Raw genomic sequence first — 26,331 nt, 5'->3', positions numbered from 1 at the left:
TAAGGAGAGGGATAGACCAAGACCTAGAGGTTCCTTTTCCGCTTGAAGTTGCGGTGGCCTCTTGGCTGACCATAAGGTTTTTCCTCAAGTATTAGCACACAAAAAAATCCATAGCATGCAGCGGAGCTATTGGGCACACAAGAAGCTGAAGGAGAACAATCCTTGATTAGCCCAAGATGGAGAACAGACATACATTTCCCTGCCACTTATATTACAGCAGAAAATCTTAGGAAAACACTGCATAATTCTAGTGTGGTAACTTTAGAGTTCCTCTTTAACCCAATATCATGGGTATTGATTTTCAGGGGTGGGAAAAAAGCCTATATTGTTTTGCACACTAGGACTGGGAGGTAGACCCCTGTTCTGAGACATGGGCCATCACAAGAGGGGCAGTACAAGAATGGCTGGGATCAAAATCAAGCTGAAAAATTAGTCTAGAACAGCTATTACTCCAGCATGTATTTACGCTTCAGTGACCTTCTTGGGTTAAGGATTCACTTGCTATTTGAAGGTAGATAAAAGTCAGACAGGAATACAATGCTGCCCAGTGTTATCAATGCCTCTCATACCTGGTTGCCAATATGCTCAGGCATGACACAGGGGTCATTAGAGCTAGATTCCCTCACTGACTTCAGCAAGGAGTTCTGCCCCATGAGCCATGGCCCAACAGGACGACATTCAAGGTAGGACAGCAGCTGCAAGACCGAAAGTCCTTGTTTTGCAAAAGGGTTGTGTTGGGCTGAGGGGGGAGGCATGAGCAGCTAAAAAGTGAAGGGGAGGAGCATCTCTGCAGAAGGTTTCCTTCCCTACTACTCTACAATAACCCCAACCATGATCAAATGTATCTCTCTCTCTCTCTCACACACACACACACACACACACACACACAACCCCCCAGAGCAAGAGAAGCAGCTGTAAATGCTACTGTTTTACCTCTGCTTAGGTAGCTGACCAGATTTCTGATGACAGCCATGCACACATGGCTCTACAGACAGCTACCACAAACAAACAAGCTACCACAAACACACACCTGCAGTCAGAGTACTTTGCAGGGACCAAAGCTGGGGGAGGCAGGAGAGACAGACCAATTCTAAAGATAGGAACCCTCCTCTGAGGAGCATCTTGTGCCCCATCTCACCACTCTTCCCTCTAGGAATTCCACCACCATGGTGGAAGATTACTCTGATGCAGAGACCTACACACAAAAGACACACACCAACAGGCCAGTCCCACTTTGAGGGGAAACGTAGGATTTTGTATAGACTTGGTGCTAGACCTCTGCACGGGTGCAACATTCACTGCTGTGAATGGAGGTGCTCAAACCTCCGACCTACGTGGACTGCTTAGAGAATCAGCTGAAAGCTGCTTCTTGGAAGGGGCTAGGCAAGACAGTTACTCTTAGAAGCCCACCAGTTAACATGGAACAAACTGGACTAGCTAGTATTTGGCTACAACAAATTGTGATGGCCAAGGGAGTTGCATTCAGCACTAGCTCAACACTACAGCTGGCCTGCATCTGCTGCAGGGTAGTAGAAAATCCAGATCAAATGCCAAATCTAGCCTAAAGCATCCCTCCCTCTGTAGAGTTGAGCTGCAGTTCTGTATTGCTTGTGAACTCCAGAGAGTTTGGGTTTGTCCCACAAGGAAGAGAAATAGGAGGAAGTATTCTAGCAGAGTAAATTTGGATAATACATGCAAATAATCAAATTAGGCACAGCCCTTGGGCTACAGGCAATTTGCTAGACCAGCCCAAGGGGATGCATCTGGGTCTGTGCAATCTTCCCCCCCCCCGGGGTTTTACTTCAAAGGAATCCTAAAGAGCATCCCCCTAGCCAAACCTTGACCTTTCAGCACATTGCTGAAAAAGGCCACATAGCCTGTGTCCATAATGCCAAGAAGCTGGTCAGGTAGAGTTTTTATTTTATTTATTTTTCTGGGTAACTGTCTCCATGCTAAGGAGACATTTTGATTTAAGCAAATACAGATTTTTTTTTCCTCTCAACAAAAGCACTGTGCAGATAGATCCCCATGGTGAAGAAAGTAGCATTCACTTGTCCCAGTGTCCCCCATGCGATACATGGGTCCATCTTCTCCGGCCTGCAAGCGTTTTCTTCAATCACAGATAAAGTGATCATGACAAGAGGACCTGTTCTCTCCCCCCACAAAAAAAAAAAAAAAAAAAAAAAAAAAAAAAAGAGGGATTTCATCTGCATGCATCCCAGGAGAGGGGAAGAAAAAAGTTAACTGTTGAGTCAGTGTGTTTAAGCCTCAGGCACTTTCCCCTACTTAGACAACACACTTATTTATAGCACCATGCAGGTTATCAGCACACTGGCTGCTCCAGGAGGAAGAAAAAAAGTCACCTTGAACAGCTGGAACAAAATCCAACTTGCGAATGTTTACCACCAAGCCTGTTCCTTTACATATGCGGTAAGGTGGGGAGTAGAAAGTGAACCAGTGCATCCCACTTAGATTTTTTTTTTTTTTGGTGGTTTGGAGGGGGAAGGGGAAGAAGAAACGAGAGAAAAATACAACCAATTGTGCTCATGATTTTAAAAAAAACTGCCAGAAACAACTGTAGTTTCTCAGCAACAGGCATCAAGTGCTTTTCCTTCTGCAACAGGAGTCTTGAAACTGACATCCAGCAGCTTTGCTTTACTAGCTCATTTTTAAACCCTCTTCTGTCACTGCACTGGCACAGGAGCATCTTTTCACAAAGATTTCCCATCCCCCAATCCCGACAAAAGGATTTCTTGAACTCAGACTGGTTTAGTTCCAAATCCTGCTTCCATCAAGTCTTGGAGTGGGGAAGTTACTTTCCCCTGATAACTCTGGTCATCTCCCTTCATCTGACACACATGCACAGTGGGCATGTCCATGTAATTACAGAGCCATGTGATCAGCTGCACCTTTGATTTACTCTTCTGCCTAATAATACTGGCTCCTGGAGACTTATTCCAACACTTCAGATCCTCAAGTAGGTTCATGGGCTTTGAGGATCAACCTGCTGCACAGATGTTTCCTTTACTCTCCTCCCCCACAAAAAAGTCACCCCAGACTGGAGTCTGGGAAGGACAATATTCCTAGACCTGGGCTTAGAAAGGAAATGGGGGTCGGGGGGAAGAAGAGAGACAGAAGATGCAGAGAATCTGTAGGCCCACTTACATTGCCAGCCTTTCCCCAGTGGGTCATTCTTCTCCTTCTCCCAAAATGCGTACAGAGATAGGAGTGCAGAATCCCACCCCTGGCATGTAAGTAGGGTTGTCAACTTTCTGTTTGGGGAAAACCGAAACCCTTGCCCCTCCCCTCCCACTGCTCCCCCCATTACTTGCTCTCCCTCACCTTCACTCACTTGCTCATTTTCACCAGGTTGGGGCAGGGGGTTGGGGTGTGAGAGGGAGTGAGTCAGTTCAGCTGGAGCACATTTAAATATTAAGCTAGCGTGTACCAATATGGTGCTTATCGCTGTCGTCAGAGAGCCGCACAAAACACCCCCACACTCCTGTGAGCATAGGCAGTGCTATTACTTCCTGGTTTAAGGGGAAACAGAGGTACAGGGAGACTAGGAGTACGTCTCCACTGCAAAACACCTGCAGCAGTAATAGTCTCAGAACCCAGACCAACCAATTCAGGCTCATGCTATGGGGCGAACGACAGTCATGTAGATGTTCCCGCTCGGCTCTGAAACCCAGCAGGGCGGATGGGTATGCCTACACTGTTATTTCGTCACCCCATAGTACGAGCTCAAGGCAGTTTACCCAGGGTCGGAGACCCAGATTCACTACCACAGGTTGCCCCTTTTTTTAAAGCCACAGTACAGACATGCCCTAAGTGACTTTCCCACGGTCACACAGGAAGTACGTGGCAGAGCTGGGTACTGAACCCTGGTCTCTAGAGTCTTGGGCTGGCACCCTAGCCACTGAGACAGACTTCCTCTCATTTTGATTTACCAATGGCTCATTTGGATTTAGCCTAAATCTGATCCTAAATGGACTTTAGCTAGACCAAAATAGGTTGCTAAACCTAAAATTAAAAAAAAAAAGTGTCCATACCACGTTTTGCATTGGTTTAAATTCATACCTTAAATTATTCTGGTGCACGTTTCACATTTAGACAAGCTCTAATGATGCTTTAGTTCCTGGCAAACATTCCCCACAAGGTGCTTTAATGCCTGTCAAGTCTACAGCCTAATAAGCTGCCCCTTCAAACATGTTATCCATGTATTGTTCTTCCCCTGTAAGCACAAAGCAAAACATCCCATCCCTGTCTGGCTGCCAGGGCGAGCCAGCAATTCACTGAATGAGAGAGATCAGCAATAAGCAGTCTGAGAGGCCAAGATACCCAGTGGTCAGACATCCTGGGAGCACGGAGTCCTTTAAATCTGGCCAGTACCAACGGCCATGTAAGCCAGCTCAGGAGAGCTGTGGGAAGAAAACAATCAATCCTTTCCCCTCAGCATCAGCCATTGTGCGTACCACAAACATTGGTTCAAAGGAGCGCGACCCCATATGGCACTGAGACTCCTGTATAAAACTCCTGGGACCAATCATCACAAAGGGCTTTAGTCACTGAACAAGCCTGCTGCCTTTCCAGACTCATTTTAAGAAAGGGCTTCAATAAGGAAAGGAAATTTACACTTCGTGGGTTTATTTTTATATCCAGCTAAACAGTTCATGTTGGCCCTGATCCCCAATGCTCTGCACTTGTGTAAGTGAGGACACAGGTTGCAAGGCATAGGACAGTCGTCATCCTCCACTTTTGTTTTTGGACAGCACCACGTAGTGTGTTTCTGGGATTTAAATAGCAACTACTACAATCCAGGAAATTGTATGTGCGCGTGCGCACACACACACACACACACACACACACACACACACCCCCCTTCATTTATGTTCATTTTTGCATGGCCTCCTTTTCCATCATACCAACTTGTACCTACTCTGCTCAGAAGCTTACACGCACCTGAAATGCTGGTTATCAGAGGTGCAGAGCAGAGATGACAGTCCACTAAACACCTCTTAAGAAGATGTTAGATTTTGAGAGACCTCAGATTCTCATTCATGCCTCCTGTTTTGGCACCTTCATGAAATGAACGGTCTCCGTCCACCTCCTGGAAAAATAGGGCCTGCTCTGGAACTTCGGCCATGTCTACGCTAGGAGCACTTTACTGGTACACTATACCAGCAAAGTATTCTTAGTGTGAATGCAGCTATACCAGCAAAGCTGCACTTTTACTGGTATGGTTTATTTATTCTAGCCACACCCCCACCAGCAAATCCAAGCTATACTGGTAATAGCACCTATCTTAACTGCTTCTACACTAGGGGCATCTGTCAGGTGAGGGAATCACACCTCCTCGCACTTCTGATGGACAAAGCTGTGCCAGCAGAAGCCTATAGCACAGAGCCAGCCTTAAAGAACATATGGAGCTGAACTTCCTTCTTCAGGCTCTAGTCCCATTAGCGAGCAGGATACCACCTCAGCACTTGAGTCACTGGGGCAGGGAATGTTGGAAAAAAGGACATACCTTGCCAAAATGGGCACAGGTTGCTGGTGAAAGGTTGAGACAATGTATTTGTTCACCTACACAATTTAAGTGTATGAATCAATGTGGACATAAAATGCTTGTTGTTATGGCTATCAGAGAAGACCAAGGTTTTATTTTGAGCCAAAGGTCAATTACAAACTGACTGAAAGTGGCACCCCTCACCCCCCAATTCTTATCATAAGACATCCTTTACTGCACTGGGATACTTACAGTATCCCTCCTCTGCAGCCATCCAACTTTCTAAAAGACTGACACCTCCACAGGCTATCTTATAGGGCTTCAATCAGGCCCTACAATTCAACTCTCATACCACACACACAACTGACTCCAGTAGTGGTTGCATGCAGATATCCAAGGGCTGTATTTGGTCCCACACAAGGTTGTATCGATCCGAGAACTAGTGACAAATATCCCCCATACCATTAGAGTAAAACCCATCAATTCTGGTGGCAGGCCTTTACACTGCAAATTTTAGACACACCCAGCAAAAGTCAAATCACATCAGACACTGGAGTGTCATCTATTTTTATTTGGGCATCAAAATAAATTCAGGATTTTGTCTGCCTTGAAGAGCATCTTTGTGATCAGACATCAGTTCATCTGCTTTCAGACCCCAGAAACAAATAGGAAATAAGGGAAGTGCATGCACAGACGCACAATTACACACACACAAATCTGCTGACTGGAGGCAGTTAAATCCTTTGTACATTTCTTCTCTAAGCACTTTTCACTTCCACACAAAAGAAGTTAGAGAAGCCACACGAAAGAGATGATTATCTTTCACAGCAATCCTGTAACAGGGCAAGAGGTCATGGAATGGCCTGACAGACCGATTTGCATTTAAAAAAAAAAAAAGACTGAAAACAGTGGGGGATTGAGTCTCCCCCATTCTCAGTGAGTGCACAGCAACTTGTGTATCTTGCCCTCCAAGTTTAATAAATAATAATTAAATGAAAGACTTAAATACCAGCATCTAACACAAAGAGCCCAGTTGCCACTTTTCTTCCCAGCCATCATCTGATCACTTTTCTGGTCTCTGTTTCTTCACCCTCAGCCTCCTTCTTTCTGTCACTGATCAGATCCATTCTGCACCACCCCCTTTACGATAGCCCTCTTCCACATCCTCTGCTCTCCTTTTTCTCCCCACTTGCACTCCTACAACTCTCCCAAAAATCACAACAGTTCTCATGGAACCTATGAGAGCGAGCATCACTTAACCAAGAAATGGTTGATACCCCCACAACTGCCTGCAGAATGCTGTAGATGTCTTTCTGCCAGAGAAGTTACACTACAATACACCAGCTACATTTGGATTCTTCCCCGCCACCATGGAAAAGTAAACATGAACAAACAGACTAAACCCCAGAACAGAACATCCCCTAGATCAGGGGGACCTCAGGATCCCGGTATGAACTTAGCCTCCCTCTCCATTAAAGGATATGAATTTCCAAGTGATAGCCAACAGTAAGAAGAGTTACTCCTTCAAGCTAGGGAGCCACTAAATCCTCTCTCCTGCTTAGCAACAGACTTCTATGCTGCAAAGACGATAAGATACAGAACTGCCCACTCTTATTTGCTTATTCTCCTGTTTATCCCCTTGAGTGGTCATGCCCCAATGCCACATTTGGCAGCATATCAGATGCTGGCCACTAGCTCTGAGACACTCAGGTCTACATTACACTTGCCCAATGATGCACTAAACACCACAGATGGCTCCTGTTCTCATGTTTCCATCAGCAAAGAGGAATTTAACAGCAAAACTTTGCCCACAGGTGCGGCTGAAGGAGGGGAGGGAGAAAGGAGTGCACTACAGACCAAGACATACGGTGCAATCTTGAGAATAATTATTTACACGGCATTTCTGATCCATCAGTGAAGTAGCCAGAGGGGCAGAAATCCTTTTGTTCCACATTTCAGCAGACAGACTGCCACAGAGCTAGAGTGCTCTCATCCTACTCATAGCTGAAGTGGATTTTTAAACTAGGAAATAATGAACAGTCAGCCTGGTAGACTGACACAGAATTACATTGTTCATTGTATTGATGTACAGGAATATGCAGTGGTGAGTGTTGGGTCAGCAAAGAAATGCCAGGGTCATTTGAATAGCTAGCTGGGTTTTGAATGCATGGGGAGAGGAGTCTAGGGTGGAGGAGGGGCATCAGTGCTTGGGTACTTCCCCTGAACAGGACACTTGCACACTTCTAGACAGTAAACATGTTTGCTGTGTCCCTGACCTGCATTTTGCAAAAAGGGCCCACTGCTTGACTGTCACATCCAGAACGATTTTATAGAGGTGCTATTTGGGGTGACCCACAAGCTTTGTCATCATCTGTACATATCCAAATCCACTCTTGGAAGTGGTCAGTAATGCCAGTATCAATGGGGCCCTGTCTTAGACAGTGCGCTGCTTCAAGTGCCATCTTTTCAACATCATTTTACCATGTTCAGCATAGCCAGCCAGGACCTGCTCCCTAGTGTGGATTCAGGTTAATATCTTTCACTTCCATTTAGCTCGCCCAGGTGAACCTTCAGCTCACCCCTGTGGGGATCTTGGCCATATAAATGAGATTGAGATAACCACTTGTCATTTAGCCACAAGTTTTTCCCCTAGCACGAGTGCAGGTTAAGTTAGCTAAGCCCACCATCCTTTCCTAATCTAGAAAAGCCCACAGACAAGCCAGGGGAAGAAAGATGGTCTTGGTGTTATAGCATTGGCGTTGAAGGACATTGTTTCAGTTCTCAGTTCTAAAATCAACTTCCTCTGTGACCTGGATTTCTGTGCCTCAGTTTTGCTACCTATAAGGATAAATACCCAGTGGGTGATCAGATAGCCCCATCACTGCTGGTATTTTAGTACCTGGATAAAAAGTTGGCATGTATACACACACATTTTAGGCCTGATGTATTTGAGACTTTTATACCTTAACATTTCACTTAGTACAGCCATTACTCTAGTAATCTGGACAGCTAAATAAGTGTGTGTGGAACACAGAGGAATTTTCAGAGCTGCTTTTACAAAAACACTTAGTTTCTTCATTCTCGTGTCTGTCACTGGTGATGTGGGAGTCAGGGCTTTTCTTTTAATGATATTTTCCAGGAGGAGCTCAGTCTGATAATGGAAAATAGAACTGAAACAATCTGCTTTGCCACTGGAAATCAGAACGTTTCAAAGTTGTTGAAAGGTTAAAAAAAGCACCTCTACAACTGAAGCAAGTGGTCAAATAAATTTAAAAAAAAATTTACACACTGTGGTAGTGTTTTCCTTACAACTCTGAAGATATCTTCCCCTGTGCTGAAGCAGAGTCTTCCAATTTGACTCAGTCTTCAGTGGTCAAGATGGCAGCTTCCTGTTCTTTAGCAGGTTAGAGTTAGTATTTAAGACTTCATTGCAGGATATTCCTGCCCACATGCTCAGGGTCTAGCTGATTGCCATATTTGGGTGTCAGGAAGGAATTTTCCCCCAGGGCAGACTGGCAGAGGTCCTGGGGGTTTTTCCACCTTCCTCTGCAGCATGGGGCACGAGTCAGTTGTTGGAGGATTCTCTGCACCTCGAAGTCTTTAAACCACGAGTTGAGGACTTCAGTAGCTCAGACATAGGTTAGGGATTTGTTACAGGAGTGGGTGGGTGAGATTCTGTGGCCTGCATTGTGCAGGAGGTCAGACGATGATCATAATGGGCCCTTCTGACCTTAAAGCCCAGGATTCCTTCAGGGAGACCTCTGACTAAAACACAAATATCTCTAGTTATGGAGTTGGCACCGAAAGGTGTGCAAATCAGAGAAATGCATTTTGATCTTAAAGGTGCAGGTGTGTTAGTATCTGAGTCCTTCTTTCAAAGGACACGCTTGAGGTTTCTAATGTGTTGGGCAAGGCAGAATGACCAAGATACTCCTTTGCTGGCCCATTGTGGCATCAGACAGCATCTGAGAGCCAGACTCTATGAGCCACAACATGAAGTAGCCTCAGGTTGGTGTATTTTTTTGGGCAAAGATGGTGGGATCTCAGCCTTGACTAGGGCTCCTAGACAACTGGATTCCCCACTGGCAGCAGCCCATTGAGAAATCCTCTTCCTACAGTGGGCATACAGCAACCTCATTGCTGTTAGCCAGAGAGAGCAAACAGAAGAGGCTGTAAATCTCAGGGGGCAAACTACAACCCCCATCTCAGCTGCTTAGACTTGAGACACTAGTCGCCCACAAGCACAATAAATAAGATATTAGCCAAGTCAATAGGGAGGATGTACAGGAATGAATCAGACAGCCTGCGTTTGGCCGGCAGCTGCCACTGGCCCTTCATGCAGGCTTCACATTTGGACACATTCAGACTCCAGCCAGGGGACGGGATCACACCAAATCCTGGAGTCTAAAAATATGCAGACTCCCGCCCTGGAGAGCGGAGCCAGACGTGCGCATCTGCAAGGGCTCACACAAGCTGTCAGAGGGAAACTGGGCCACGGACGGCCTCCCTCGGTCATGCCACAGCCAGAGGGGAGATAAGGCTGCTCCATGAGCTGCTGAGTCAACCAGGACACCTCTGCCTAGAGCAGATGCTCATGCCTAAGGCCAGCCCTGCATGCAATTAACAATAAAACTTAGCTACCACTTCCCAACAAGTTTTACAGAAACCCTGCTCAGGTCCCATTACAGCCCATGGCTCACTACCAAACCCACTATGCAAGAACTGAAAGGACAGGGGCTGGTGAAAACATCTTCCTATCTTTGTTGCTAAAGCTTATTTATGCAAGACTCCAAAATCTCCTAGGCTCAAGTTCGCATCGGTCGCTACAGCAGGGCAGGGGGAACTTTTCCAAAATGAAGAAAAAAGGGCTCCTACCACAGATCTCAAGCTGTTGATGGGGTTAAAGAAAACTGTAACTGAAGGCAAAGCGAGAAAAATGGAAGCGGGGGGTGGGAGGGGGAAGAGAAGAGACACTCTCCAGAAAGTCTGATTGCCTATGGCTGCCCCACATGCAAACAGCAGTCAGTAGCCTGGTGTAACCATAGTTTCCTCACAGCTGGCTGATAATGCATCAGGGCTAGTTGGACTAGTTCAACAGAATCCAGGGATACTCAGCTTGCTGCCCTATTATTGAGAGCAGGTTCTCGGGAAGAGCAAGAGAAAAGTCAGTCCATACAAAGTGGGGGGGGGGAGGAGGAAGAGAAGCAGGAGAGAGAAATTAGGCGTCTTGTGCTGAAAGTAGCAAATAGCATTTCCTAAGGAGAACGGGTATAAAACACCACCAGCAACGAGCCTCTAACTAGTTCTGTACAATAGCTTTCAGAAGCCAGAAAAACCAAGGTCCAATGGGAGAGGCGTTTTAAATCAAGACAGGCATACTTGCTTCCACAGCAACAGTGTTTGCCAGACAAGGTCAACAGAACAAGGTCCTGGCCCAGAAGGACTAAATCTAAATACTTGGAAACAGTCCCAAGAATCTGAGACAGAGGCAATGAGAGCAGAAGGCGGGGAAGGGAGAGACCCAGCCTTAGGGGAAGCAAGAAATAATTTGCACTTCTGTAGCACCAGGGCTATCAAAGCACTTTGGAAGCAATAATAAAGACAGGAAAGATGCCAATATCTATTTTACAAAAAGGGAGGAACAGGTACAGACAAAAGTTGCTCACCCTAAAAGTCACACCAGAAGCCTGTGGCAGAGCGAAGATAGACTCAAGATCTATCCCCGACCACCCCCATGCCATTAACCATCCCTTGCTTATACAGTAAAGCCCTGTTTACGCGAAGGAAATTCTCTAAGGTAACTTTCCATCACTATCAGGTCACTTCCATGGGTGTCTGCAGGTGGAACTGAACTAGCATTAGCAATGATGGGAAGGGGTTTAAGTCTTTAAAAAATACAGTTTTAGAAGGTTTCCCCCCTAGCATAGACCGGGCCTTAGAGGTTGGAAGTTTTCAGAGGAAGATTCCAGTCTAAGTCAGGTTTCACAACCTGCAGAATTCCGGCAAACTAACAATACAGGATTCACCTAATCTGCTATGAAGAGTTTTTTTCAACGGCCAGATTTGCTAACAAGGTACCACAGAGCTCTCCCTCGACTACAGCCGGAGTGCCTGGCACAGACATCTTTCTCAGACAGTGGGGATGGGAGGGAGAGGGAGAACTGAGGCTAAGTCACCACCTCAGCTGGCCTGCTTGTCTTTTCATTAGTCACAGTCCAACTGGACCCAAGGGAAAATGTAGAAATCCCACTTTCAACCGCACTCTGGAGCATGAGCCCTTCACCAAGGAGCCGCTTCTCAGATCACATCACAACTTTGTGGGGAAGCCAAGTAGACTGAAGAGTGTGAGAAATGGAAGAGTCAGAGGATCACTTGGACCCAGCTCTGCTGGGCTTTGCCTCCAAGCTACTCAGGTTGTCATCTCTCTTTGCCCTCATGTTTGAGTAAGCATTGGAGTCAGCTGTGGCAGCCTATTGCTGGCACTTTTGTGAACCAAGTGGTTAGGGGTGCTTTTTTGGGGAGGGGTGAAGGGAAGGAGACTATTCAAGGGGAGAGAAAGAACATTCTCTACAAGGTAACTGTACATGATCTTTCCCCACCCCCCCCCGATCTGGTCCTTTACAGTCAATAATTCTATGAAGAGAGAGACACCAAGACCTCTTCAAACAGTTCTCTCTGAGCACCTTCCATATCAGAACCAGGGTCTTAACATAAATCAGAATCAGTTACATTTAACACACGGTGTTGAGAATTCAGATTTTAGGGCGAGCATCTGTATGGACCTACCTCCCCAGACACACACTACAGTGACAGCAGAGTTCAACCGTTACATTTTCTTGTGTTTCAAACATCCTCCACTATGGTTATCCTCTAAACACAGTCATATCAAGTTAGGACCAAGTGCATAACACATTCTCCAACCTAGCTAAAGACGACTTAGGCATGGCTGTGGACTTAACTCACTTCAGTCCTATTCACACAAGCTGAGAAACTAGAAACAGGCCAGAATCCAGATATTCAACTTCACACTTCAGATCTTAAACTATAAGGAAGAGATCTAGTGTGTGTGTGTGGGGGGGGGGGGGGGAATAGGTGGAAGGGCAGTTGATCCCACATTAGTTTACTGTGGGAACGAGTGTTGGAGACAGGGTACTGGAGTAGATGGACCCTGGAGCAGACCCCATCTGACAATTCCTGTGTGCCAAACGCTGGCAATTCCCCAAACTTTATAGGGAAGTTCAGACTGCTTGTGCCAAGTCCCATCTCCAGTAAAATCACAGCTGAACTTTAGGTCAACACCACATGTCTGGTTTAGGGTTTTACACTGTGGCCCATCACCACAGCACCCGAGTGCCTGCTGCATACAATCAACACTGTTGTCAGAGCCATGCCAGCAGCAATGGAGTGAGCAATTGTTAAGAAGGGGGTCTAAGCAACAGCTTCCCAAACCAGGGGTGGGGGTGGGGGCAGCACACGCGCACGCACACACACACCAGATGGATCTCACACCTGAAACTGGTAGATGTTTCACCCATGGTTACCCTGGACAGGGAGACTGTTGCTAGATGCCTGCTAGCACCCACCATGCTTAAACAGTCCCTTACCAAGGCTATTCTGCCCCCCACCCCATGCACAGACCCTGAGCAGAGAAAGTTTTGTTCCTGCTGCCCACGATCCAAGGAAGAAACTCCCGCATCCCCACCCCCTCCCTGAAAGGCGAGGGGAGGAGGGAGAACGGAGCAGAGGATGGGGGAAGGTGGGGAATACGAGTCCCACTCCCGCTGAAGCCCCCAGGAGGTAGAAATGAAACACAACAGACAACACAATCGAAGCCCTGCTAGCAAGGGAATGGGCGGGACGGTCCAAAAAGCTGCCCCCCCCCCGCATAACAGAGCTCCGTGAAAATCAGTCTCTTGATAATCACAAACAATGAAACTCCCAGTAAAAAGGTGCATCCGATGGAGCGAGCTGTAGCTCACGAAAGCTTCCGCTCAAATACATTTGTTAGTCTCTAAGGTGCCACAAGTCCTCCTGTTCTTTTTGCGGATACAGACTAACACGGCTGCTACTCTGAAACCAGTAAAAAGGTGGTGGTGGGCGGAGGAGGGGGGGGTTTCAACAAGGTGATACTGAACTCGGCCTCTAAAGTGCAAGGGCGGATAGACCAGGAGGAGCCAGCAGGCGCCGCGGCCGGGAATGTGCCAGCCCTGGGGAGCGGGGGCCCTGCACCCGGAAACGCAATGGGCGAGGAGAGTGGAATGGCACTGCGGCGGGGAAGCTCGCAGCCCGAGGAGGGCACTATGGGGCGGGGGGGGAGGAGGGGCACTGCGGCGGGGAAGCTCGCAGCCCGAGGAGGGCACTATGGGGCGGGGGGGGGGAGGGGCACTGCGGCGGGGAAGCTCGCAGCCCGAGGAGGGCACTATGGGGCGGGGGGGGGGGCACTGCGGCGGGGAAGCTCGCAGCCCGAGGAGGGCACTATGGGGCGGGGGGGGAGGGGCACTGCGGCGGGGAAGCTCGCAGCCCGAGGAGGGCACTATGGGGCGGGGGGGGGAGGGGCACTGCGGCGGGGAAGCTCGCAGCCCGAGGAGGGCACTATGGGGCGGGGGGGGGAGGGGCACTGCGGCGGGGAAGCTCGCAGCCCGAGGAGGGCACTATGGGGCGGGGGGGGAGGGGCACTGCGGCGGGGAAGCTCGCAGCCCGAGGAGGGCACTATGGGGCGGGGGGGGAGGGGCACTGCGGCGGGGAAGCTCGCAGCCCGAGGAGGGCACTATGGGGCGGGGGGGGAGGGGCACTGCGGCGGGGAAGCTCGCAGCCCGAGGAGGGCACTATGGGGCGGGGGGGGAGGGGGGGCACTGCGGCGGGGAAGCTCGCAGCCCGAGGAGGGCACTATGGGGCGGGGGGGGAGGAGGGGCACTGCGGCGGGGAAGCTCGCAGCCCGAGGAGGGCACTATGGGGCGGGGGGGGAGGAGGGGCACTGCGGCGGGGAAGCTCGCAGCCCGAGGAGGGCACTATGGGGCGGGGGGGGAGGAGGGGCACTGCGGCGGGGAAGCTCGCAGCCCGAGGAGGGCACTATGGGGCGGGGGGGGAGGAGGGGCACTGCGGCGGGGAAGCTCGCAGCCCGAGGAGGGCACTATGGGGCGGGGGGGGAGGAGGGGCACTGCGGCGGGGAAGCTCGCAGCCCGAGGAGGGCACTATGGGGCGGGGGGGGGAGGAGGGGCACTGCGGCGGGGAAGCTCGCAGCCCGAGGAGGGCACTATGGGGCGGGGGGGGGGGGAGGGGCACTGCGGCGGGGAAGCTCGCAGCCCGAGGAGGGCACTATGGGGCGGGGGGGGGAGGAGGGGCACTGCGGCGGGGAAGCTCGCAGCCCGAGGAGGGCACTATGGGGCGGGGGGGGAGGAGGGGCACTGCGGCGGGGAAGCTCGCAGCCCGAGGAGGGCACTATGGGGCGGGGGGGGGAGGGGCACTGCGGCGGGGAAGCTCGCAGCCCGGCCCTGCGGGGCTCACCGCGGTACGGCAGGCTCCCGGAGAGGCGCACGGTGACGGTGCCTGCCAGCGGCTCCCCGGGGCTGTAGACGACGCGGCTCTCGCTCAGGCGGATCTCGAACAGCTGCAGCTTCCCCATGGCCGGGCCGGGCCGGGCCGGGCCCCGCTGCTGCTGCTGCTGCTGCTGCTCCGGGCCGGGCTGAATCCCGGGCCGGCTCGCGGGAGGCTCTACCTGCTGCTCGTGACGCGGCGGGCCGGGAATGTCCCTGCCTCTTAAAGGGCCAGCGCCGCCCCCGCCCTCCCCTGGGGCGGGGGGATGCCTAGGAGGTGTGTCCCGCCCCGCGCACCCCATCCCCGCACCCTGCAGCTGGAGGAGGAGGAGGGACCCCGGCCTGATGCCCTGAGATCTGGATCCAGGCAGGAAGAAAGCCTGTTTCCCAGCACGGGGCTGTTTGTGTCTCTCTCTCTGCCCGTCTGTCTCAGGGAGAAAAAACCAGTCGCCTGCAGCGGCTATGGGCAAAGGGACTGTGATCCAAACGCACCGTTTCCTCCCCTGAATCGTAATGAAAGGGGGAGACGGGGTGGGCAGGTGCCCCTGAAAGAGAAGCGCCATCTGCCCTTTATTTCCTGGCAGCGCAGGCGGTCAGCCCTACGAGTGGGGAGGATGATGAAGAAATCCAGCCTTCCTCAGCTGGGAGGGGCGGGACGCACCCTAGGTGCCAGGTTGTGAGACTGCTCTGTCCTCAGAACCATCTACCTCCCTCCCACGTGTCTCTATCCCTGTTGTATGTGCTGAGCAAGTCAATGCCGTCAAAATACCATTTATTTAGCAATTAACTGGTGTGACTTTAGTGCTGGTGAAAGGCTCCTCCTGGAGACTCAGGCCTGGGTGAGGACAGGCAGGTTGTGGACGCTGGAAGAATTGATAAGCCCTGTTTATCCACAGAACGGGGATAGTATAGACAGCAGCCCTGCAAGCTTTCCCCTACACTGCTCCTTTCCTCAACTTAGACTTTTAACAGGTTTCAGAGTAGCAGCCCTGTTAGTCTGTATCCGTAAAAAGAAAAGGAGGACTTGTGGCACCTTAGAGACTAACACATTTATTAGAGCATAAGCTTTCGTGAGCTACAGCTCACTTAATCAGATGCATACAGTGGAAAATATAGTGGGGAGATTTTATATACAGAGAGAACATGACACAATGGTGTTACCATACAGACTGGAACAAGAGTGATTAGGAAAGGTGAGCTATTACCAGCAAGAGGGGGAGACGGACCTTTTGTAGTGATAATCAAGGTGGATCATTTCCAGCTGTTTACAAGGACAGTAGAAGGGGAAATAAACACGGGGAAATAGTTTTACTTTGTGTAATGACCCATCCACTCCCAGTCTTTATTCAAGCCTAAATTAATTGTATCCAGTTTGCAAATTAATTCCAATACAGCAGTCTCTCCTTGGAGTCTGTTTTTGAAGATTTTTTGTTGACAGCACTGCTGAGAAGAATCTGGGAGTTGTTGTAGATCTTTTCTACTTCTGTTGCAGCTGTTTGTAGATGAAGTAGCAAATACCAGAGTCTTCCAGGTGAAGTCAGACCACGGGTTTATTTATATACTGGTATTAAAACATTTCCCTCACCATTCTCTGTCCTCTTCTCAACACACTGTAACATCTTAGCTGATTTGTGACCACCACACTCCATTATCATTATTTATTTATGATAGCACTACTCATGGCCTAGGACCCCACCGTGCGAAGCACAGTCCAAAAATATAACCAAATCAAGCAGATGTCTTTATTGAGCTATTCGCTGTGACTCCAAGGTTGCCGCTAATCCCTGACCTGTCCGTTTATTATTTGCACTGCCCTAGCACCTAGAATCCCAGCCACCGAGCAGGACCCCATTCATAGACTCACAGAGTTTAAAGCCAGATGGGACCATTAGATCATCTAGTCTCATCTCCTGTCTAGCACAGGCCTTTACATTTCACCCCTTTACTCCTGTGTTGATCCCAATAACTTGTGTTCAACTAATGCACCTTCCAGAAAGGCAGCCAGTCTTGATCAAGAGATGGGGAAGCCACCACTTCCCTTGGGAGTTTGTTCTCAGGGTTAATCACTCCCATCGTTAAAAATCTGTGCTCATTTCTCATTTGAATTTATCTGGCTTCAGATTCCAGCCAATAGTTTTGTTCTGCCTCTCTCTGTTAGACTAAAGAGCCCTTTAGTACTCAGTATATTCTCCCTGTGAAGGTCCCTATACACGATTATCAATTCAGCTCTCAAGCTAAGAGACTGAGCTCTTTAAATCTCTCACCATAAGGTCTCCAGCCCTGGAATAATTTTTGTGGCTCTTTTCTTCACCCTTTCCAATTTTTCAACATCCTTTTTAAAATGTAGACCATGTACAATATTCCAGGATTGATCTTACCCACTCTGTATACAGAGCTAAAATCATCTTCTTACTTCCCTGTTTAGCCATAGGAGGATCACCCACTTTTGCTACAGCATTGCATGCATCAGGACTCATGCTGAGCTGTGTGTCTACTATGACCCTTAAATCCTTTCCAGAGTTGCTGCTTTCCACGATACCGTTCCCCATTCTGTAGGTGCAGCCTGCATTCCTTTATCCTAAATGTGTAACGTTGCATTTGGCTGTATTAGAACATATTGTGTTTGAATGGGCCCAGCTTAACAAGTGATCTGGATCCATCTGTAGGACTGCCCTGTCTTCATCATCATTTACCACTCCATTGCACTACTGTGCTAGGAGCGTACAAACACAGACCAAAAAGAGTGTCCGTGCCCCAAAGAGTTTACAGTCGAAGGGTTTGGCTGCATTTAAAATGCTGCAGCAGTGCTGCTGTAGTGCTTCAGTGAAGATGGTACCTATGCTGATGGGAGGGGTTCTCCCATTGGTTTAGATATTCCACCTCCCCGAATGGCAGAAGCTAGGTTGATGGGAGAAGCCTCCTGTCAGCCTAGTGCTGTCTATACTTTAGATCAGTTTAACTGTGTTGCTGAGGAGTGCGGATTTTTAACACCCTTGAGCGATGTAGTTATACAAACCTGATTTCCTAATGTAGACCAGGCCTAAGTACGAGACAAGAGTCAAGGGGTGGATACAGACAGTCAGAAGGGGGAAAACAAGGAAACCATGAAACAAAGTTGGTTAACATGGTAGGCAATGGTTATAACACACCAGCTGCCTAACAGTTGTCAGGTTTTTCGTAGGCATGGCAAAGGAGAGTTTGAAGAAGGGAATCAGTGCCTATGGAAAGCAGAAATTATTCCTTTCATTGGGCATATCATTTAGAGGAAAATTCCAGCCATTCCATGAACATATTAGGTGCCTTATAGATGCTCAATATTACTGTTTACTAACATTTCAGAATAAAGTCATCTCGGATCAAATCCAATAGAAAAGGCTCTGTCAAAGTTAACCTTGAACGTTCCAAGATAAAGGTGAAATTTACTCTGGCCATGGAGATAGCCATGGTCCTTTGAAAAGACTGACCTGAGATGGAAAGAATCTCTCTCCTATTGATTTTGCTGGAGGACACAGTCCATTTTGAGTGCAACATCCTGGTACGTTTCAACATGTAGTTAAGAGGGTGTATGTGCACTCATATGTTTATGCATGTACATTTGTTCAGGGGTATGCATGCTCATCCGTTTATGCATGTGGGTGTGCAGATGTCTACATCCATGCATGAGTTCATGTGTTCCTGTATCTGGGCATGCATGCTCTTATAGGCAGATGGTGATTCATTATTTACCTCCATGGAACCCCTGAACTGCTTCCTCTCATGCAGACCAGCCCTCACCCTAACGGAGAGCCGTCCCACTCCCTGCTAGTCCCTCCTTCCTTTTAATTCAAACTCCAAAGGAGCAAAGAGAATCAGGGAGGAGCACTGTAAGCAAGCCAAGAACTCAGCTGGGCCAGACCCATTACTCTGCACTTGCTTACCTCACAGGGGTGCTGTGAGTCTGGACAGGTTAATGCCTCAACAGCACCTTGAGATCCTCTGTTGAAAAGAAGCACGAGGGACGTGCAAGGTATGGTTACGATCATGCTAATCTGATTAGCTGGATTTCTGCTCTCCTCCCTGATGGGACGTTTCTTTGTGTGACTTTGGCATTGAAATACAGAGAGAGGGACAAAGGTGAGATGGGAAATCTCTCTTCCCTCCCTATGCAGTTCAGAGGCTCAGCCCAAGTGGAAGTTATAGTTTATCTGTCTTCATCTACAAGCCCTGCAAGGGTAGGCCTCCTTCAGACCAAGCTCTCATTGAAGTCAATGGGCCTTTGCCTGAGTAAAGACTGAATTAAACTGGAGGGGCAGACTCTGATACCATTATTCCCACTGCGTAATTTTTGGGCCTTGTCTTCACTGCAAACAAAGATGTTCTCAACTGAAGTTAGCCAACTTCAGTGCAAACTCTAGTGAAGCCAAGGCAGCTGCAACTCCAACACAAGGTTTTTTAAATTGAAGTCTCTTGGGGAGCACACAGACCGGTTACTTGGAGCTGGTGTACTTGGTCACAGCCTTGGTACCTTCAGACACAGCGTGCTCAGCCCACTCCCCAGGCAGCAGCAGGCGCACGGCGGTCGCGATATCCCGAGAGGTGATGGTCGAGCGCTTGTTATAATGCGCCAAGCGGGACGCCTCCCCAGCACTGCGCTCAAAGATGTCATTGACAAAGGATTCAGAGTAGCAGCTGTGTTCGTCTGTATTCGCAAAAGAAAAGGAGAACTTATGGCACCTTAGATGCATCTGATGAAGTGAGCTGTAGTTCACAAAAGCTTATGCTCAAATAAATTTGTTAGTCTCTAAGGTGCCACAAGTCCTCCTTTTCTATTGACAAAGGAATTCATGATGCCAATGGCCTTAGAAGAGAGACCAGTGTCAGGTGAACCTGCTTCAGCACCTTGTACACATAGATGGAGTAACTCCTTCCTGGTCTTATGGCGCTTCTTATCCCCTTTCTTCTGGGCCTTAGTCACTTCTTTCTTGGAGCCCTTCTTGGACGCAGGGGCAGATTTCACCGGCGCAGGCATCTCAATTGCTACTCACACTGCACAGAACAGGAACAGCAACGCCCAATCAAAGACTACAGATCAGCCTGGAGCTCAACTCGACCCACTAACTTGGCTGAAAACTGCAACTGCCTTGTCTTATCTAGGATCCCAGCTGGGATTAGCCAAACTGAGCCAAGAACACACCCCTCGTTCCCTGCAGGTGTAATCTTCAGCTCAGGCAGACACATGTGCACTCACTGGTCAGCCAGCATGCCAAAAATACTAGTTCAACCATGGTGGTGTGAGCAGTAGGATAGCCTCGCTGCCTTGAGTGGGATCCTGTCTGAAATGCTAAGTACATACCTGGGTTGGCTAGCCCCTCCCACCATCTGTGCAACCACAGCTACACTGCCATTTCCAGCATGCTAGCGTGCTCAAAACCAGCACGGGCACATCCACCCGAGTGGGAAATCACACCTCCAACTCCAGTATAGACGCCCCCATTGGGAAGACAAGGCCCCAGTGTGGGAGTCATCCCATCAACCCCAATGGGACCAGTTGTGCAGCAAGGTGCCACTCAGTGTGAGCAAGGACATCAGAATCTGGCTCTGAGCAGAGTGGTCAGGATTTGAACCAATCTGCCCAATTGTGCAGCCTTTATTCACGGTGGGGTGAAATTCACACACGTGCAAAAGGCCAATACAAGGGATTATGCTCTACTTACAACCTATTATGAGGGCTTACGTGGGGTGTTGGCCCTCAGCACAGGGGTGAATTTCACCCATAGATGATCCCCTACTCACACAAGTGGTTCAGCTGGGACTGCTCCTGTGAGTAAGTGCTCCGCAGGGTGAGACTTGCAAAATTGGCCCAAAATTAACAAAAAGAAGCTAATTTAAAAGTCAGTTTCGTCTATTCCTCCCCACCCACCAAGATTGAAATACATATTGAAACTTACAACAAATAGCACTCAAGGTTGACTGTTTTCTCCATTGAAGAGAAACTCTTTCCATCTCAGTTCAGCCTTTCCCCCTGAAAGAAGGATGCTCTAGAGGTTCAGGAGCTTGCCTTCAACATAGGAAACTGGGATTTAATTTCCTGAGCTACTACAGACTTCCTGTGTGATCCTGGGCAAGTCACTTAGTCTCACTGTGCTCAGTTCCCCAGCTGTGAAATAGGGAGGAAGTACATCCCTATCACTTGGATGCTGTGAGGCTAAATACAATGATGAATGCAAGGTGCTCAGGTACTATGGTAAGGATGGTCAGATAAGTATCTAATATAAATAGAGAGACATGGCTGCCTCCTTCAAGTAATCGCCCAGCCATCCACTGCCAGAGCAATGATAAAATTGCCACAGATACCTGCTGTTAGTATTTATATTCTGTCCCCTGCAGTACTGGCTCCTACCTTCTTCTATTTTCTGCTTTACGCCCTTTCTGAACCCCCTTTTAGTGTTGGGCCAGGGGGTTCCACTTGTTTTCCCAGCATAATTAATCCCCCTGTTCCCTGCCATCACTTTCACCAAGTCAGAAGCAACACCTTGGTTCTCAGCAATTTATCTGTCCCTCCAAGAATCTAGACTAAAAATCAATCTCCAGCCATGATAAGCATGTTCGGGTTGCTGTTCTCACCATTCCCTGATACACACTCACAACAAACCAGACTCACCAGTGCCTTGGGCATGACATAAAAGCAAAGCCCTGGCTGCTCATGGTCATTAAAAGGTCTACCCTCAGCACTTCCTGTAAGAATCTTACACCCAGGCCATGCTGGCCCTGATGGGCCTAGTCTTCCTTGCACAGCTTTGGTGACACAAAGGAGCCAGAAACCCAACCCTACCAGGGCCTGGGGTGTCCCCTTCTGTTTGAAGAATGGCTTAGATGGTGTAGGGCCAGACTATCTCCTGAGCCCCCAAGCACAAGGGTGTGGCCAGGGGAAAGGGGACACAGTTGCACCCTAGTGATAACTGACTGCCAGACCATCTCCCTGGGGCCACAGGCAACTCTGAGGCCAATCTAAATCTGGACCCAAGATCGGCAAAGCTGCGTGTGGTGCCCAGGAAAGGGTTAATTTCTCAAACAAAGCTGCTTTCAGAAGCTGGAAGGAACCCTGTTCTGCCTTCAGGGCAGGATCAGCCAATGAACATTTCTCCTCATGATGTAATGCTTCTAGATTAGAGTCTTGCTGGGGGGGCGGGGGGGGGTCTGATGAGTTCACAGATCTTCCTCCCCCGCTGAGCATTTCAGCTCAGAACCCCAGAGGAGCCGGAGAGGGAAAACCCTGACTGGGCCCTGACTAGCTCATCCACCTGGCCACAGCAGGATGTTATTCCCCACAGGACAGTTATCATTTGATTTGATTTTACATGAGGTAACATGAGAGATTAAAAGGTCATTGGAGTCTAGTTCAATTGGACTCATCATGAGGCTGATGAGTAATGCCTGACGAACCTGTACAACTAGCAACCGGAGGTGCAGTTAAAAAGTATGCTTTGCTATGACACAGGTGATAAATGCACTAACAGGTCTCACTACGTGGCTTAACCTGCATGGCTACTGTTTGCAGAGGTCTCTGGTCTAAAATAAGTAGCCAAGCTAGGCCCTGTCTACACTATAAAGTGCACCAGTGGTTTTCTAACCAGCTTGGGACATCATCATCTGACCTGGTCATAATAAAAACGACAGACTTGTGTCCACAGCAGCTTTCTTCATGACTTGACAGGGTGCCTAATGGCATTTGTAGCAGTGCACTGTGGGAAAATCGGGTATCCCACAGTGCCTTAGCGGGAACACATTGGCCAAGAAGGGCTACGCACAGAGAGCAACGCAGCCAGTGAGGTTGTACCGCAGAGAGGTTGTACACGGCAGTAGGACCAGCCAAACGGGTTACACAAGGTTGTGGTAGGATAAGTGGAACTGGAGAAAGAGGGTCAGGTTTCAGGAGAGATCAGGAATGCATGCTGGGCCATGCTCTTACAAGACAAACATGAGCCTTCCAGCGTAACACTGGCCTCTACGGATATGTCTACACAGCAAAGAAAAACCCGCAGCTGGCCCGTGCCAACCAACTCGAGCTCACAGGGCTCAGGCTTGACCCTGTTCCATTGCTGTGTAGACTGCAGGCCTGGGCTCTGACTGGTGCCCCAGCTGTGGGACCCTCCCACCCCGCCTGAGCTCGGACGTCTACACAGCAATGAAACAGTCCCACAGCCTGAGCCCTGCAAGCCCAAGTCTGCTGACACGGTTGTTCTTTGCTGTGCAGACATACCCTACGTATGCTCGGTAAAGAAATCTTCCCTGCAACTCTGTCTGCCCGTTGCATCACTTGTCACCAGTGAAACCAGGACAGCCCGTCTCCGCTGAAAATGAATAGTGTGCCCAACTGCCTACAGGACACAGCCACGTACCAGGCTTGGCCATTGGCAGGGATGAAACACTGCAAGGCGCCATGGTTGCCAGTTGGGTATTCACCATGTTGTGTAGTGTGTGTGTGTGTGTTCACAAACCGTGCTTAGAGACAACTATGTCATTATGGTTTATTTTACCGTGAGAAATGACCCACCAGAGCCTCTGGGTTTGGACTTGGATCTGAATCTAAACTTTGCCAAAGGTCAACCTATTATTTAGGTAGCCCTGAGCTGAGAAGTTCTGATCCAAATCAGAGCTTCTGGGGCCACATCCTCAGCTGGTGTAAATGGGCATTCCTCTGCTGGAGTCGGGTGTGACTCCCATGTACACTATCAGAGGATCTGGCCTCTCAGCATTCTGGTTCGAACCCTTTTTTAACAGTGACTCTATCTAGTGTACCTTCTCTACTGAGTCTAATCTGCCCACAACCCCAGCAAGTTCATTGTAGATCAGAACACTTCTGATTGACCTTCTACCGGGGTAACTGAAGCATGCAGCTTACTGTCTGTCAGTGATGGTCTAGATATCTTTGGTCCTGCCCCAGGACAGGCTGATGGATTAGATGATCTCTCAAGGTCCAATTTCGGTAATTCTATGGAGCCATTGTTTGTTATTTTTTTAAAAAAGAATAACACCACATGCATTATCTGTGGGTTGTCTATTATAGTGGCTCTCAACTTTTCCAGACTACTGTACCCCTTTCCGGAGTCCAATTTGTCTTGCCTACCCCCAAGTTTCACCTCAGTGAAAAACTACTGGTTTACAAAATCAGACCAAAAAATACAAAAGTGTCACAGCCACACTGTTACTGACAAATTGCTGACTTTCTCATTTTTACCATAGAATTATAAAATAAATCAGTTGGAATATAAAAATTGTACTTACATTTCAGTATATAGTATATAAAACAGTATAAACAAGTCATTGTCTGTATGAAATGTTAGTCAGTACTGACTTCGCTAGTGCTTTTCATGTAGCCAGTTGTAAAACTAGGCAAAGATCTAGATGAGTTGATGTGCCCCTGGAAGAGCTTAGAGCACCCCTAGGAGTACACATATCCCTGATTGAGAACCACTGATCTATTACGTTTTGCTCCAAGTCACCTTGCCTCATTAATGGAGTTAATGAAAATTGTAATCGCTGCCTCTGTTGTAAGTCAGGCCAGCACCATCTCTAAACACAGTCTTAATGCACCATCCAGTCCTCCAGCCAAAAAGGTTCCTCCAGTGCTTCCCAGGGTGCCCATGTATATTTCCTCCATCTCCATGATGACAGAAGCCTCTGATTCATTAATGTATAGACCGCTTGCAGTTTTATAAACTATGCAGATTACAAACTTGTGGCCGTTAAAGGTTGTGGAATTGGGGATCATGGCAAGAAACTGCAGCCTGGTTTAGGTCCCAGGTTGCAGAATGATTGAGAACCCCCTCCTTTAACAGCCCTTCCCAGTGGATCTGTTCCTTGTTCAGCTGGATTCTAATAGTTGGGCTCAGTATTAAAGTGACTGGGCTGGACTTTTGTCAGTGATGGGGCTGGATATTTTTAAGCAATCAGACCGTCTAATGTCAAGTAGATTCTGCCTTGAGTTGCTCTGTGTTCTGCTCCTGCCAGTTCCATCCCTGTGTGTCCAGCAATGACTTCTCCATTTCCATGGTCCTGCCCCTTCTTGCTGTCCCCACATGCTAGGCTAGTAAACTTCATGGAGGTTTTTCATCACTGTTACTGTCAAAGGTAGAAGCTCAGGGCAGCCCAGATGAAAGCATCTCTACAGCCTTCGTAGAAGACAATGTGCAACGTGACCTATTCCTCACTCTAGTTGGTCGGCAAGGTGGTAAAAAGGCCTGCAGCTGAGATATGCCATTATTATTTATTGTTTATATTACACTAGCACTTAGAGGCCACAACTCAGTTCAGGTTCAAACCTATAGGCTTTGTCTAGACTAAGATTTAAAGGTGTGGTGTTAGATCGTATTAGCTAGCTTAATCTAATGCCTTTTAAAACACTAATCAAGACAAGGCAAGTTGTACTGTAGCCATAGATGCCGGAACTAGTGCTGCCACTCCCTCGTGGCTTGAAGTCGTTTCTGTTATAGACAGGGTCTACAGCAGGGGTCTCAAACTCAAATCACCACGAGGGCCACATGAGGGTACATTGGCCCGAGGGCTGCATCACTGACACCTTTTCATACAAAGATACAAAAGCCTCCTCCCCTGACCCCCCCCACTCCACCTCTTCTATGAGGCCCCGCCCCTTCACCGCCCCCATTCCAACCCCTTCTCCAAAGTCCCCACCCCAACTCTGCCCCCTCCCTGCCCCTATTCCAACCCCTTCCCCAAATCCCCGCCCTGGCCCCGCCCCTTCTCTGCCTCCTCCCCTGAGCGCACTGCATCCCCGCTCCTCCCCGCTCCCTCCCTCTGGAAAGTCCTGATGGCAGGAAGTGCTGGGAGGTAGGCGGAGGAGTGGGGACAAAGCGCACTCGGGGGGGTGGAGGCGGGGGAGTGGGGCGGGAGGTGAGGGGAGCTATGGCAGGCTGCAGAAAATAACTTGCAGCCTGCCGGCTGCGTGTTTCAGACCCCTAGTCTACAATTTGGTTCAATGGCTCTCAGCACCCCCAGTATACAAATTGTTCCAGTGCCTCTGACTGTAGCTGGTTGAATTTAATTAAAAGGGGGGGGTTGCACAATACACCCTCTAATCTCTAAGGCAACACATAATAATATACCAGTTGATCCCCTACTGGGAGACCAGAGCCGGAAAGAGGACTCACTGTTAATTCCCTCTGCCTCTTAGATGCAAGAGCAAGGAATGGGGAAATAGCCACTTTAGCACTATTTTTTCCACAGCACAGAATTCCTTATTTAACGCTTGCCAATGAAGTGAGCAAGCATCATTCTTCCCATGTCACTGATGGG

General features: G+C 48.9%; 1 protein-coding gene and 1 pseudogene across 2 annotated transcripts in view; both read right to left on the bottom strand.

Moving 5' to 3' along the window:
- The window catches only part of ARRDC1 (arrestin domain containing 1), a 71,211-nt gene extending 55,825 nt beyond the window's left edge, over positions 1-15,386 (bottom strand). The window contains exons 1-2 of one of the 2 annotated variants that reach the window (XM_043499000.1): positions 15,194-15,386; positions 15,011-15,140 (exon numbers count right to left, since the gene is read on the bottom strand). In XM_043499000.1, coding sequence (XP_043354935.1) covers positions 15,011-15,128 — 118 coding nt within the window. In that variant the 5' untranslated portion in view covers positions 15,129-15,140; positions 15,194-15,386. Of the gene's footprint in view, positions 1-15,010; positions 15,172-15,193 lie in introns of those variants that run through there. The other variant, XM_038374908.2, reaches the window with a different exon arrangement.
- A 4,084-nt stretch (positions 15,387-19,470) lies between these two features.
- LOC119844207 lies at positions 19,471-20,047 on the bottom strand (annotated as a pseudogene).
- Between the last annotated feature and the right edge of the window lie 6,284 nt (positions 20,048-26,331).

Source organism: Dermochelys coriacea, chromosome 16 (assembly GCF_009764565.3).
Source record: "Dermochelys coriacea isolate rDerCor1 chromosome 16, rDerCor1.pri.v4, whole genome shotgun sequence".
NCBI classification, from domain to species: Eukaryota; Metazoa; Chordata; order Testudines; family Dermochelyidae; genus Dermochelys; species Dermochelys coriacea.
This window is presented reverse-complemented; position numbering and strand designations above follow the sequence as displayed.